The sequence below is a fragment of the Aegilops tauschii genome, chromosome 3, assembly GCF_002575655.3.
Source record: "Aegilops tauschii subsp. strangulata cultivar AL8/78 chromosome 3, Aet v6.0, whole genome shotgun sequence".
Classification (NCBI taxonomy): domain Eukaryota; kingdom Viridiplantae; phylum Streptophyta; class Magnoliopsida; order Poales; family Poaceae; genus Aegilops; species Aegilops tauschii.
Window position 1 is genome coordinate 472,080,763 of NC_053037.3, and position 11,571 is coordinate 472,092,333.

At 44.1% G+C, this 11,571-nt stretch overlaps 1 protein-coding gene across 3 annotated transcripts; it reads right to left on the minus strand.

Moving 5' to 3' along the window:
* Positions 1 to 6,661: 6,661 nt before the first annotated feature.
* Positions 6,662 to 11,255, minus strand: LOC109751492 (uncharacterized). 3 transcript variants are annotated; one of them, XM_020310372.4, is made up of 3 exons: positions 9,595 to 11,250; positions 7,748 to 8,292; positions 6,662 to 7,643 (listed from the first exon to the last, which is right to left on the minus strand). In XM_020310372.4, exons 1-3 carry the CDS (start codon positions 10,547 to 10,549, stop codon positions 6,936 to 6,938), a joined length of 2,208 nt encoding a protein of 735 aa, XP_020165961.1. In that variant the 5' UTR covers positions 10,550 to 11,250; the 3' UTR covers positions 6,662 to 6,935. The 3 variants fall into 3 exon arrangements, with proteins under 3 accessions (XP_020165961.1, XP_073366966.1, XP_073366965.1); XM_073510865.1 differs by lacking the exon at positions 7,748 to 8,292 and having other exon boundaries at positions 7,258 to 7,643; positions 9,595 to 11,255; XM_073510864.1 differs by lacking the exon at positions 6,662 to 7,643 and having other exon boundaries at positions 7,800 to 8,261; positions 9,595 to 11,255.
* Between the last annotated feature and the right edge of the window lie 316 nt (positions 11,256 to 11,571).

The following is an 11,571-nucleotide window of genomic DNA, read 5'->3' on the forward strand; positions in this document are numbered from 1 at the left end:
GGCACCTTGACTCCTTGACCTCTCATGCGTGTACAAGCTGGGGTTCATGGCATCTGTTTCCCTAAAAGCAAACCGAATGCTTTCAAGGTACTAATAAAATGTTGATAATGTTGATGACAGAATGACGCAGAACCGGAGTGCGGCTGCCTTACAAATTGCATGCACGGAGGCATCATCCCTGCACCGGCCGGAGTCGACACACACGATCGCAGCGGCGATCTGGGCAGCAGCGTTGGAGAGGAGTGCAAGAAAACAGGGGAGGAGAAGGTCATCCTCGTGGCAGTGTGCGGCCACGGCAACTTGGACCACGTCGCGTACGCCAAATACTACCTACAGGTTGAACCACTGTAGTGTTTTTTTTTAGGATCAACCACTGTAGTGTTTGTTTTGCGGCTAGAGCTGCATAAATATACCTTCTTCCATTGATTATTTATTTGACATAGCATTGCTCATGTGTAGTTCGTGAAGACAATGGCAACATGGTTGATTCAAGGACAAGAGGAAGAAGGCCCATCTCCGCATATTATTGTTTTATTAAGATCGTAGTTTGTTTTCCCGCAATCTTCAATTGCAGCGCTATTTTGTCCATATAATCATGAAGATGTAACTGATTTTTTTTATTTTTTATTAGTTTTAATTTTTATATTGCTAATGTAAATACTATTAATGTTTCACACAAGTTAATCTTATTGAAATAATTGCAATCAATTTCCGCAGCAGCCTGCAGTAAATCGCCTTTAGGATATGCAGTTCGATGATCCATGCATCTTCAGACACATTCTGGTCACCATGCATGTGTACACTAGCTAGCGTTCCACTTCCAACCTAATGGTTAGGGCCACTCTAGCATAGCAGTTTCCGTGCTTGACCCACGGGCTCCAGATATTCTTAGCATCGAGATGGATAGAATGGTTAACACTCAGCGTGTTAGATCCCTCTATCATCAGCTCCCCCTTGAGCTCTATGCGTGACGCTTGAATCGGCACCGTGAGGACAGTCCGCGCCAATGGAAGGGTTACATGGCGGTATGAGTCAGCAGACAGAAAGCCTGGCAGTGGGTGGGCAAGACGCCGAAGAGGGTCTACAGCCGACTTAACGCCTCTGGTGAACACGGTGATCTCGGGTTCATATATGTCGGTGCGTGCGGTGATGCGGCCGTAGAGTCGACCCACGCATAGGTCCGTGGGTATGCACAGACCGACACACATCGTGACCTCCACGGCTTCGTTCATCATCGCGCAGAGGATGTCCACGACGCCCATGCTGGTTTCGATGGAGACGGTGTTGCATCTGTTGGACAAGGGCGTGTAGCACCAGTCCACCACCCGGGCGTGCTCCTCTGCGGCTTTCTTCGTGGTTGCGTCGATCTTCACTTCAAAGTAAGCGCCAGATAAGGCACACATGTACCTAGATGGTCCGGTGGGAGGCAGCGTCATCTGCATGGATGTATGCGATAGATTTCAGCGTTGTAGTGTACCAAATTGGATGCTCCAGCAAGGAGCTAGTAGTCAGTAGGATAGCGGCCATACCTTGAAATCGACGAGTTTAGCTCCGGGATTGTCTCTTGCCCATTTTGCTCTTCGTGAATAGAACTCCTTCACGTTTTTGCTCTGGCAGATGATCTGGGTACGAATGCCATCCCAGGCCAGTACTTGGCCGCGGAGAGGGAAGTTGGCAGATACCTCGAAAATCTCCGTGAGGGCATCGCCGTAGCTCTCCTCCTTGAGGGACCACTTAGGAGGTGGCAGCTGCTGCGGCCGGTTGCCAGCGGCGGAACGCGACGGCGCCGCCGCACAGGCAATCAGCGTAGCGCGGGTGATGAGGATCACGGGGCCGGAACCTCCCTGGGGCCGGGCGACATCGGTCAGCTCCGGGAGCCCCCGTGGTGCCTCCTTCACCTTGTAGATGGCCTGGCCTGGACGCCTGGCGACGACGCGATCAGCCCCCGGAATCCCAAGAGGTCGATCCACCTCTGTAAACAATGAGAAAAGATAGAATCAAAAGGTCGCCCACGAAAAGATAGAATCAAAAACAAAAAGGAACACCTATCGGATTTGGATTTTGGATCTCCTGCTCGCGTACCCGCAGGTCGCCCAAGAAATTCCTCCAAGGCGTTCTTCGGGGCGGCGGCATCTCTCGCACGCTCGCAGCTCCAGCGGCGAATCGGGACGGTGCGGTATGCTGAGTCCGGCTCGGTCTCCGTTTCTTCTCTCTCTGTTATTGTTGTCGGTCACCGGCTGCACCGACGGCGGGTCACTTCGGAGGAACCCAGCGTCGTACAATCTTTATGGTAAATATACCTTACGTCGTACAATCTAATGAAAAAAATGCATGTACTGTCTCCTTGCTCAAGGGCTTCACTAAAAAGGTTTTCTCATGAAGAAGCTTAGACCACCATCCTCAGTTCCTCACTCAGATGAAAGAGCTTTCTGATATGTACAAGAGCAATGCTCCAAAGCTAAAAAGATTAGAGCAAGTGCTTAAGAATTAAATCCAACAATATTAATTTTTTGGTACATGCGGTAATATTTTGCTAGTCAGATATATGGTCAAACTTTGATCCAAAATACAATGAGGGATAAACCGACACGGAAGTAGTAGCATATTTCGAATTTTTTTCCCCACCAGCATAGCCCCTTTAGGACAACCATCTCAGGCTGGTCATAGTGGAGAGTAACATAGACTAGTAACATGCATATGTTATTGTTATTAGTCTATGTTACTACCTTCATAATGGATAGTAATATATGGATGATAACATGCAAGCGTTCATTAATTGAGATATAGACTCATTTTACCTCGGGGTGTGTTACAGTAACATATTATGTTACCACAAGCATCTCTTTTAATTAACTCCATGCCACGTAAGCAAATTTGTTTTGTGATGTGTTATATTACTACCTAAGTTACTCCCAGTATGACTAGCCTCATTATCTATAGTTCTACACCTGCTTGCTAATAAAGGTACTAAATCTATTTTAGCAACAACGATGGCTCGTACATGCGTCTGGCCTCTGTGTTTCCGTTCGATTCTCAATCCTAAAGAAATATGAATTCCATCCTGACTCGAACCTTAACCGTGTGTGCGTGGGTACATAAAAAGGGAAGAGAACGAACGGGGCGACTAAAAACAAAACCACAGTTTCGCCTGCCGCTCCTCGCGACGCAAGCGGCCTCAATGGCGTCGTATCTCCCTGCCGCCGCCGACGGAGACAACAAACTCCGGCTGCGCGCCAGGCTGGTCGGACAGGTCAGAGCTCGACTCGTCGTTCTCTCTCGTTCGCCACGCCCAACACACGCGAGCTGGCCGACACTGGCTCAGACGCGGCAGTGGGCACTCGGCGTCAGCTCGACCATGTGAACTACTGTCAAAGAGATATACGAAAGTGGGTGATTGAGATGAAGACTATAAGTGGTCACGTGGAGAGACACATATATGTGTGAGAACCCGATCGATCTAGTACATGTAGTACATGTAACAAAAACAAGCAACCTCTTGGACTGATCATTCCCATCGTAATGACCAGCGACAACAAGCTGAATATGTGAAAGCTACTCCCGCCGTTCGGAATTACTTGTCTCGGAAATGGATGTATCTAGACGTATAGATACATCCATTTCCGAGACAAGTAATTCCGAACGGAGGAAGTACCTAACTATGAAGCAATCAACTGGCTTCAGTTTAGGGAGAACTCGATGTGGATTCTCTGGATTCTCAGACGCCCAAGTTCGGAACCATTGTCGACTCAAGCCCAACAAACGATGGACCGGCGATGTTGATGTTGAGCGTTGCACCCAGCCGGATAGGCCCTGGCAGAACACTGAATAAGACACTTTCCACATAGATGCCATTGTCAGAGACAAACCATCATGTATGACCATTGTGTCTGACTGGGTAGACAAGGTTGCTTCTTCATCACCGTGGACATCACCGACTCTGGCTTGACCAAGCATCGATAGAGTCTGCCTTATAGTATTGCTTCAAGCATTGGTGACCTTAGAAAACGATGCCGCTTTTGCTTGCACCGATGCCGAAGAGCAATACATCGAACGGGGCGAAGGCAACATTGAAGACGTCAAGGCAACATAACTCCCTTCCCTGGTACACTATTTATAATCATTGTAAAAATTTGTAAGTATTACGTTTTTAGTGGCTCAATTTGAAACAATTTGTTATCGTGTTGCAACGTACAGGCTTTCTTGCTAGTACAGATACAAAGGTATTAGCATACATCAACCACCCGGAACGATGGACACGCGCGATTTGGCAGCTAAAATCACTGATGACGTGAGAGGCACCGAGACTGCTTGGTTGTAATGTCCTAAATTTGTAAATTGTAAAAGCAATAGAAGTCCATCGTGAGAGTGATTGCTCTGTCTCATCTTCAAGTAGCCAGAGTTCTATCTAACTTGTCAACTTCTTCCTAATTCTTAACCCGAAACCAAATAGCCATTGGATTGCATGATATCCCAATGTCTCCTAAGCCTACAATCTACTACAATGGTTTGAACTACCATGCAGAAGTATGCAAGTTCTATGCCTCGATGGCATGACACGAGCTAGTGCCAAACTGTGTTGGGATGATCGCATATGTATCTTAGCAATGACGTGAGATTTGGTGAATATATAGAGGTGTTTCTTTACCTACCTTTTCATACTGGGTGTGGTGAATTATTTTGGTACCACCTTCACATACTATCTTCTCCAACAACTCCACTAACTCCTCTCTTGAAGAACTGTTCAGATCAAGAACATGGCGGGGCAAGTATACCATATATTTCAATCTCGAAGACTCGAAAGCCACTGCTTACCCTCATTCTAAGCTCATCAAAACTTATTTCGGTGATCTTCCTTTAGGTCATAACTTCTTGATCAGATACTCTCAGCGTACGGCCAATTAATGAATCTTCAATCCTGATATGTTTGTGTGTGTTTTTTTGGCGAACCTGTTTGTGTATATGATTTGTGCCCTCATCCTCTCATTGTTGGATGCAGGGGGGAGCCAAGATTTGGGTTAGGGGGGCAAGCCAAGTATAGATTAAAAAAATAGCCAGTGCAAAAAATAACCCAAATGAGAAATGTCACACCTGTGGCACGAAGCATTCCGGCTCTGACTTTTTTTACTACTAAACTTGTCATCCGAAAAGAAAAACAAACCCAAAAAAAAACTAAAACTTGCCATCCGAAAAGGAAGTTGCCATGCCTGACAATTAATGTTGTCATCCTCGCGTCATTAAACTTGTCATAAAAGGTTTAGAGTTGCCATGTGTTCGTGCCACACGTGTGGCATTTATCAGGATCCAAAAATAATCGTATACAACAAGGTTCCGCTTCAGCGATAGTATTAATTTAAATTTGCTTGCTTTTCTCTTCATTGTTGAACTGGAGTCTCGAATTAGCTATTTTGTATAAGTTTAACATAGGACAAATTTGCATCACGATAGAAACTCGTACAGGATAATTTGCCTCATGATCACGACAATTTCTACAACAACTACAAGACGGGAACTCTTCATAAAATCACAGCGTCACAAATCACACAACCAAAACAACAACAAAACTATGTGTAGGTTCGACAAGCGAGGCATTAAGAGATTAGTAGATAGTGTGATGTGTTAAAACTTGGCTAGTTCGTTGATTAAAGCCGGAAGAATTGACAAGTGAGGCAGGATGTGTCGCTTCGCGACTAATTTCTTCATCATCTTAACAAAGTGGGAAATGTTACAATGACACTGCTTCTTGGTTCATTGGTGAGTCGGTATGAATCTTCAACTATTCTAGTGAGGAACAATATGTAACTATCCTCAATGAAACTGTTAACACCCAAAGTTGAAGACAAGCTTCAAGTAAACTAATCGACTCCGCTTCATAGAACTTCCTTATTCTTCCCACTGTCAGGTGTTAATTTGCTCTTGGCACTTCTATTCTAGAAACACGGTATTCTAGAAAAACATGGTATCACACACAGTTACTTAATAGGAGAAAACTCTAAATGGGACAACTAATGAAATACTAACACAGTGAAGTTTCATATTCACTTGTCAGATACCGATGAGTTGAAGCAACTAACCCTGGTACATCCACTATCAAACATAAACACGAGAGTTACGCACATACAATTTCCCACAAGGAGTGCTATAAATTCAGTGAAGTCCTGGAGCGCTCTCCTTCACTTTGTTTACCCTCTGATCTCACTTTTTAAGAGGGTAGTATAACTTGCAATTATTTTATTTTATTTTGCAAAATAGCATAACTTGCAATTACAACATTCACCAAAACAATCCTATTCTGACTCAACCTAAGCATGTTAATTACCCACTATTCACCAAGCTTGCAAATTGCCTCCTTTCTTATTGTTATAGTAAATAAACATTCTAGCACGATACTAAAGCAGGATTGTGTAAATTATGTTCTACATATAAGTCGATTGACACAACATTGGACATACTGATGAAACTTCATATGTGAGGGCAAACAGTTACCCAAATCCGACAACAAATCATTAAGGTAGCAAAGCAGAGTAATAACACCAAAGGCAAGTATCAAGGCACTAGTGATGTTATATACTATAAACTGTTAGATAGGTTGAAAGATTTGTTTGCGCGTGGATTTGTTACCCTATATTAACCATTTTACACACCAAAATACAAGTGATACATGGAAAATTGAAACCAGTTGCATAATTCAAAGAAGTTAATAGCAGAGGTAATCAGCATTTACATGATTATGAGCACAAATTGTTGAACAAAACGGTACATCACAACATAACAGTATCAAAACATACAAAACGATTCCGAAGAGAAAAATAGACTGACGACTACAGTAAATCCTGAATCCCAAATCCCCAGGACGTCATGAAAACATCTCACCGAAAAAGTTCTGTGTTTGATGCATCTTCAAGTCATGAGTGCTGGTAGTTGTATATGCTCCATTTCTAAAACTGGTTGCTTGTATATGTGGCCCAAACAAAAATGACTATTATGGGCCAAAATTCCATCAACAGGCTGAAAAGGATTCTCGTTGTTACCATTACCAGTGTACGAGTTAGCCCAATTCGAGTACATAATGGTTGTGCCAGAACAGCCCACTTTAACCAAAGGTCCATTTGTTTGCATATAACAGCAAGAGGGCTAATGACGCAGATAGCAATGGCGGACTTGTGAGCAACTCGTGCTAGCACCATGTATAAACCTAGTGCAAAAGTTGCTAGGAAGCATGTGCCCGATGTTGACCCAAAATACAAGGCCGCGATCAAGTAAATTCTACGAGTCTGTGGGTTTAAAATAGAGTATCCAGAATACATGAGACCTACCATAGCCATCACAGACAAGACGAAGGAGAATGTGCTGGCTATTATGAATGCATCAAATGCATACCTCCCGGCAAGTGTTGGTGTTCCTCCATTAATATGTTCATCCGCTTTGTAACCTCCAGGAAGGGCAAAAGTAACAGTAAACGTCGCAGTTGCAATTAGAGCCACACCAATGCATAGTGTTTGTGTTGATTCTTTCAACTTCTCTAATTGTTCTGTTTCATCATATTTTAATTGGCGAGTGTAGTTTTCTTCGAAGTGATCACGACGACTGCCACCACTCCTAGCATTAACAACTGTCAGTGCAAAGTGTATCTTCGCTTCACTGATCTGAAAAAACGAAAAAGAAAAGAAGGTGAAGCCAAACCACACAAATCTCCATTATTTGCTTTCACACCAAACGCGGTGCTTAAAAGTACAATTTAGTACATTACCTGATCATCAAAAATTCCTGGGGAAACCCCATATAGTGATATATCTAGAGGAGTTTGCCCAATATTATTTGATAAATTCAAATGTGTGTGTCGATTCCCTAACAAAGCACAAAACATTCGAAGACTCCGTGCCTGGATAGCTAGGTGTAGTGCAGTGTTCCCATCATTGTCTTGGATATTAAGAATCCATAAGAGTGATCGATTTCTGCAAGCAGAACTGACTATTCTAACTTTCCTTTTCTCAGCAGCTACATGAAGGAATGTCCTTCCCATACTGTCCTGCAAACCGGCACTGCTTGGAGACTTGTTAAGAAACATAGTTATTGTCCCACTTTCACCAACAGAGGCAGCAACGTGTATTGGAAATAATCCGTTGCAATCTGACTGATACAATGAAGCTGAGTTCGCTTCCAATACTTGCCAACATATACTTCCTCGCTGACTTTGCTGTGCCAGAGCTGCAGCAAAATGGAGAGGCGTACTCCCGTTTTCATCCCTTTGTGTAGTGAGATCACTGTTCCATTCCAAGAGCTTTTTTGTAAGCTCTGCAAATAGGGATTTCTGTTCATCAAGGAAGAGAAGAACAACTACTATGGAAATGACACACTCAATTATAATCGGCAAGCAAAATAAAAATATCAAAATAGTCTCAATAGTCTTTCAGAAGGCAATTTCATTGTGTGTATGTCGTATCTTGTTCGCGATTCATGGACACTTAAATTATAGTTTATACTACTATCACTACGCAACTACTCAACTAATTACATGTGTCCGCACTTACTGTAAATCTACTCATAAACTCATATACTCATAAAATCATAAATCCGTACTATCACTACTCAACTAATTACATGTGTCCGTACTTCCTGTAAATCCATAAACTCATATACTAATTACATGTGTCTGTAAAACTTACAGGTGTCTGTATTCTGTTTAGTAGTTTATACTATATCCTAATTTATTTGTGGGAATGAAACAATACTACTATCACTACTCAACTACTCAACTAATTACAAGTGTCCGTACTTCCTGTAAATCTCCTTCTGCTAACTGCACTAGCCAAAGTACTAAATTATAGTTTCACCTTTTTCGCAAACTGGTGCTGGTTTATCTGAGTCAAATACGAGTCATGAGAAATGGATTGTATTATTTGAAAGGGAGAATTATAGAATACATTGGGAGCGGAACTATATTTGCAGCACAGGCTGCCTAGCGGAGGAAGTTGAACTGCAATACTGTGGCTTGGTACATACCTTTCCCGACACTTGGGTAACTACATACTGCATTGTTCAGTAATTCTTACAAGGCCAGACTAACATATAGTACTTCCCAACTAGCAGAGCATACAAGAACATCGAGTAATAAGCCATTTACTCCTATCTACTATGAAATTTGAGGCCCCTGTCATGGTTCGTGAATTTTATTCATTAATTCAGAATTACTTGCTGTTTCTCATGAAGAGATGATGTTTTGTATAGAGAAAATGTTATAAAAAATTTATGGCCAGGTGGAATGCACTAGTGAAAGTTTTCAAGTCATATAACGGTATAGAATACTTCAAGACCATTTTGAGCAGCATTTGTTATCTCAGGGGATTGTAGATCAAACTTTCCCGTACACACTGGAACAAAACTGGTTAGCTGTAAGTAAAAGGCATATGCTAGATGTTGCTCAATGCTTGTTGCTTCAGATGAATTTCAAGAAATTTTACTGGGAAAAACTACACATATACAATCCAACTAGGAGATATATAAGAGGCAAAACCATGCTGAAAAACATGGAAAATATGTGCAGACAATTGTAGCTTAATCTAGATTTATTACATGGAATGGAAAGATGTCTGGTACCTGTGCCTCGGAGGACCGCAGCATGCAACGCATTCTGTCCATTTTTCCCAGAGTAGGAAAGTTTCATGTGACTCGCATTATAAAGTGTCTCGACAATGATGTCCTCTTCCAGCAAGATGGCCAGGTAGAGAGGTGAAGTGCCGTCTTTCGGAAAACTGGCCAACTCCGAGTGTTCCTCCATTAGCAGCTTGACTATATCATTATTTCCAATACGGACTGCTTGATGCAATGCTGTCTCCTTAAGGATGTTTTCAATTTCTAGGAGTTCCTTCACTCTGTTAACACCTGTATTCTCGCCTCTGGCCAGAGTGATGAGGTGACAGACCATTCGGGACATCCCGGCCCGTGCAGCACAGTGCAGGGGCGTGTCACCGTTCTTGTTACGCGCAAACAGGAGGTGGTTTGCCTTGCTATGGATGATGTCAGCACTCCTCAAGAATCCATCACTCTCACCATATGTGGCCACCACATGGAGCGCAGTGCCCCCTTCAATGGTGACCCCATCCAGAAGTGACACGGTAGAACCTGAAGGCAGGTTCAGAAGTGCTTCAACATCATCAGAAGCTTTCTGCATCGACGCGCCTTTGCCGCTGCAGCTGTGGGAGCCGTATGCCGTGAGCAGGTCAAGAATATTTGTACTAGAATTCATGGAAGGATGCGGCTGACCGTGTCCCCTGTTGAGAAGAAATTCCAAGTCTTGCCAGGCGCCAGAGCAAGCCGATGATAGCAGAAGGGGGCTCATGACCTCTGGGAGAGGCTTCACCGTGGAAGCCTGGATGCTCGGGGCCATCACAACCAGCATTGTCTTTGAATCCTCCGTGCTCAGCAGATCCTTCAACTGCTGACAGTTGCCACGGCCTGCGGCCACCGTCAGTTTGGCATCCACCGACACTTGCACGGCATTTTCCTCCATGAGCAAGCTAGAAGGTTCGTCGCCGCTGCTCCTCGACGCCATCAGCACCACTACGTGCAAGCTCTCTTCTCCACTTACTGCTCACAAGTTGGATGCGAGGTGTATGATGGCTGCCCTGCCCAGGTCGACATGGGGATACTCTTGAGTAGTTATACAGCTATGTACAGAGTCGTATCCCCCCAATGAGAAAAGTCATCTTCTCCATTCCTAGCTTGTTTATCTTTAATCAGCCTGGTCCAAATCAATTAGTTAATTCTCCAGCTAGATGGACTAATTAATTTAGTATCATCACATCACACAGTTGCTGCTATAATATGCTATATGCTCCAAACGAAGTATTGAGCCTTGTCGTTTCTTGGTGATTATATGGTGGATCTTTCGTTGCAACCATACGCACTAAAAATCAGGAAAGACAGCGAGATTTCAGATGCTAACCAGTCAAAACAATTCAACAAAGTTGGGATTAGATGGACTTCGAATCTGTAGAGAGCAAACAAAAGTTGAGAGGGACTTATCAGATGCGCTGCCAAGCGTACGAGTTCCCGGCAGGCGGCGCGACAATGCCGGAGGCCGGCGACTTGCGACCGGCGGAGGAGCCGACGCCCGAGCCTGACGAGATCCGCGCAGATGCGGCCCCATCTCGCCGTGAGGCGTGAGGAGCAACAGTGGGGCGGGAACCGGGAGGCGAGGCGAAGACAGCGGCGGCAACCGGCGGAGAGTCGCCAACATGGACGGGGTAATTTGAGGAAATGCCACACTTTTTCTGGGACTTTACTCTTATAGCACACCTTTCTTTTTATTTGACTAAATAGCACACTTTTCATTGCTAGCTGGATAAAACACCGCATATTGAGTTTTTCCTACTTTTTCTTGCCCAAGCCCAGACGTCATACATTCTAGGACAGATTTGCCCTCCGGTTCGTTTCACTTCGTTCCCGTTCGATCAATCAAATATTTCCTTCATTTATGAACGCACAGCAGACAGAGAAACAAAGCAGTGCCCCGTGCCGTGCCTTCTCCCCAAGTCGCCGCCTCGCCGTACCTCCACCGCGGCGAGCTGCTGC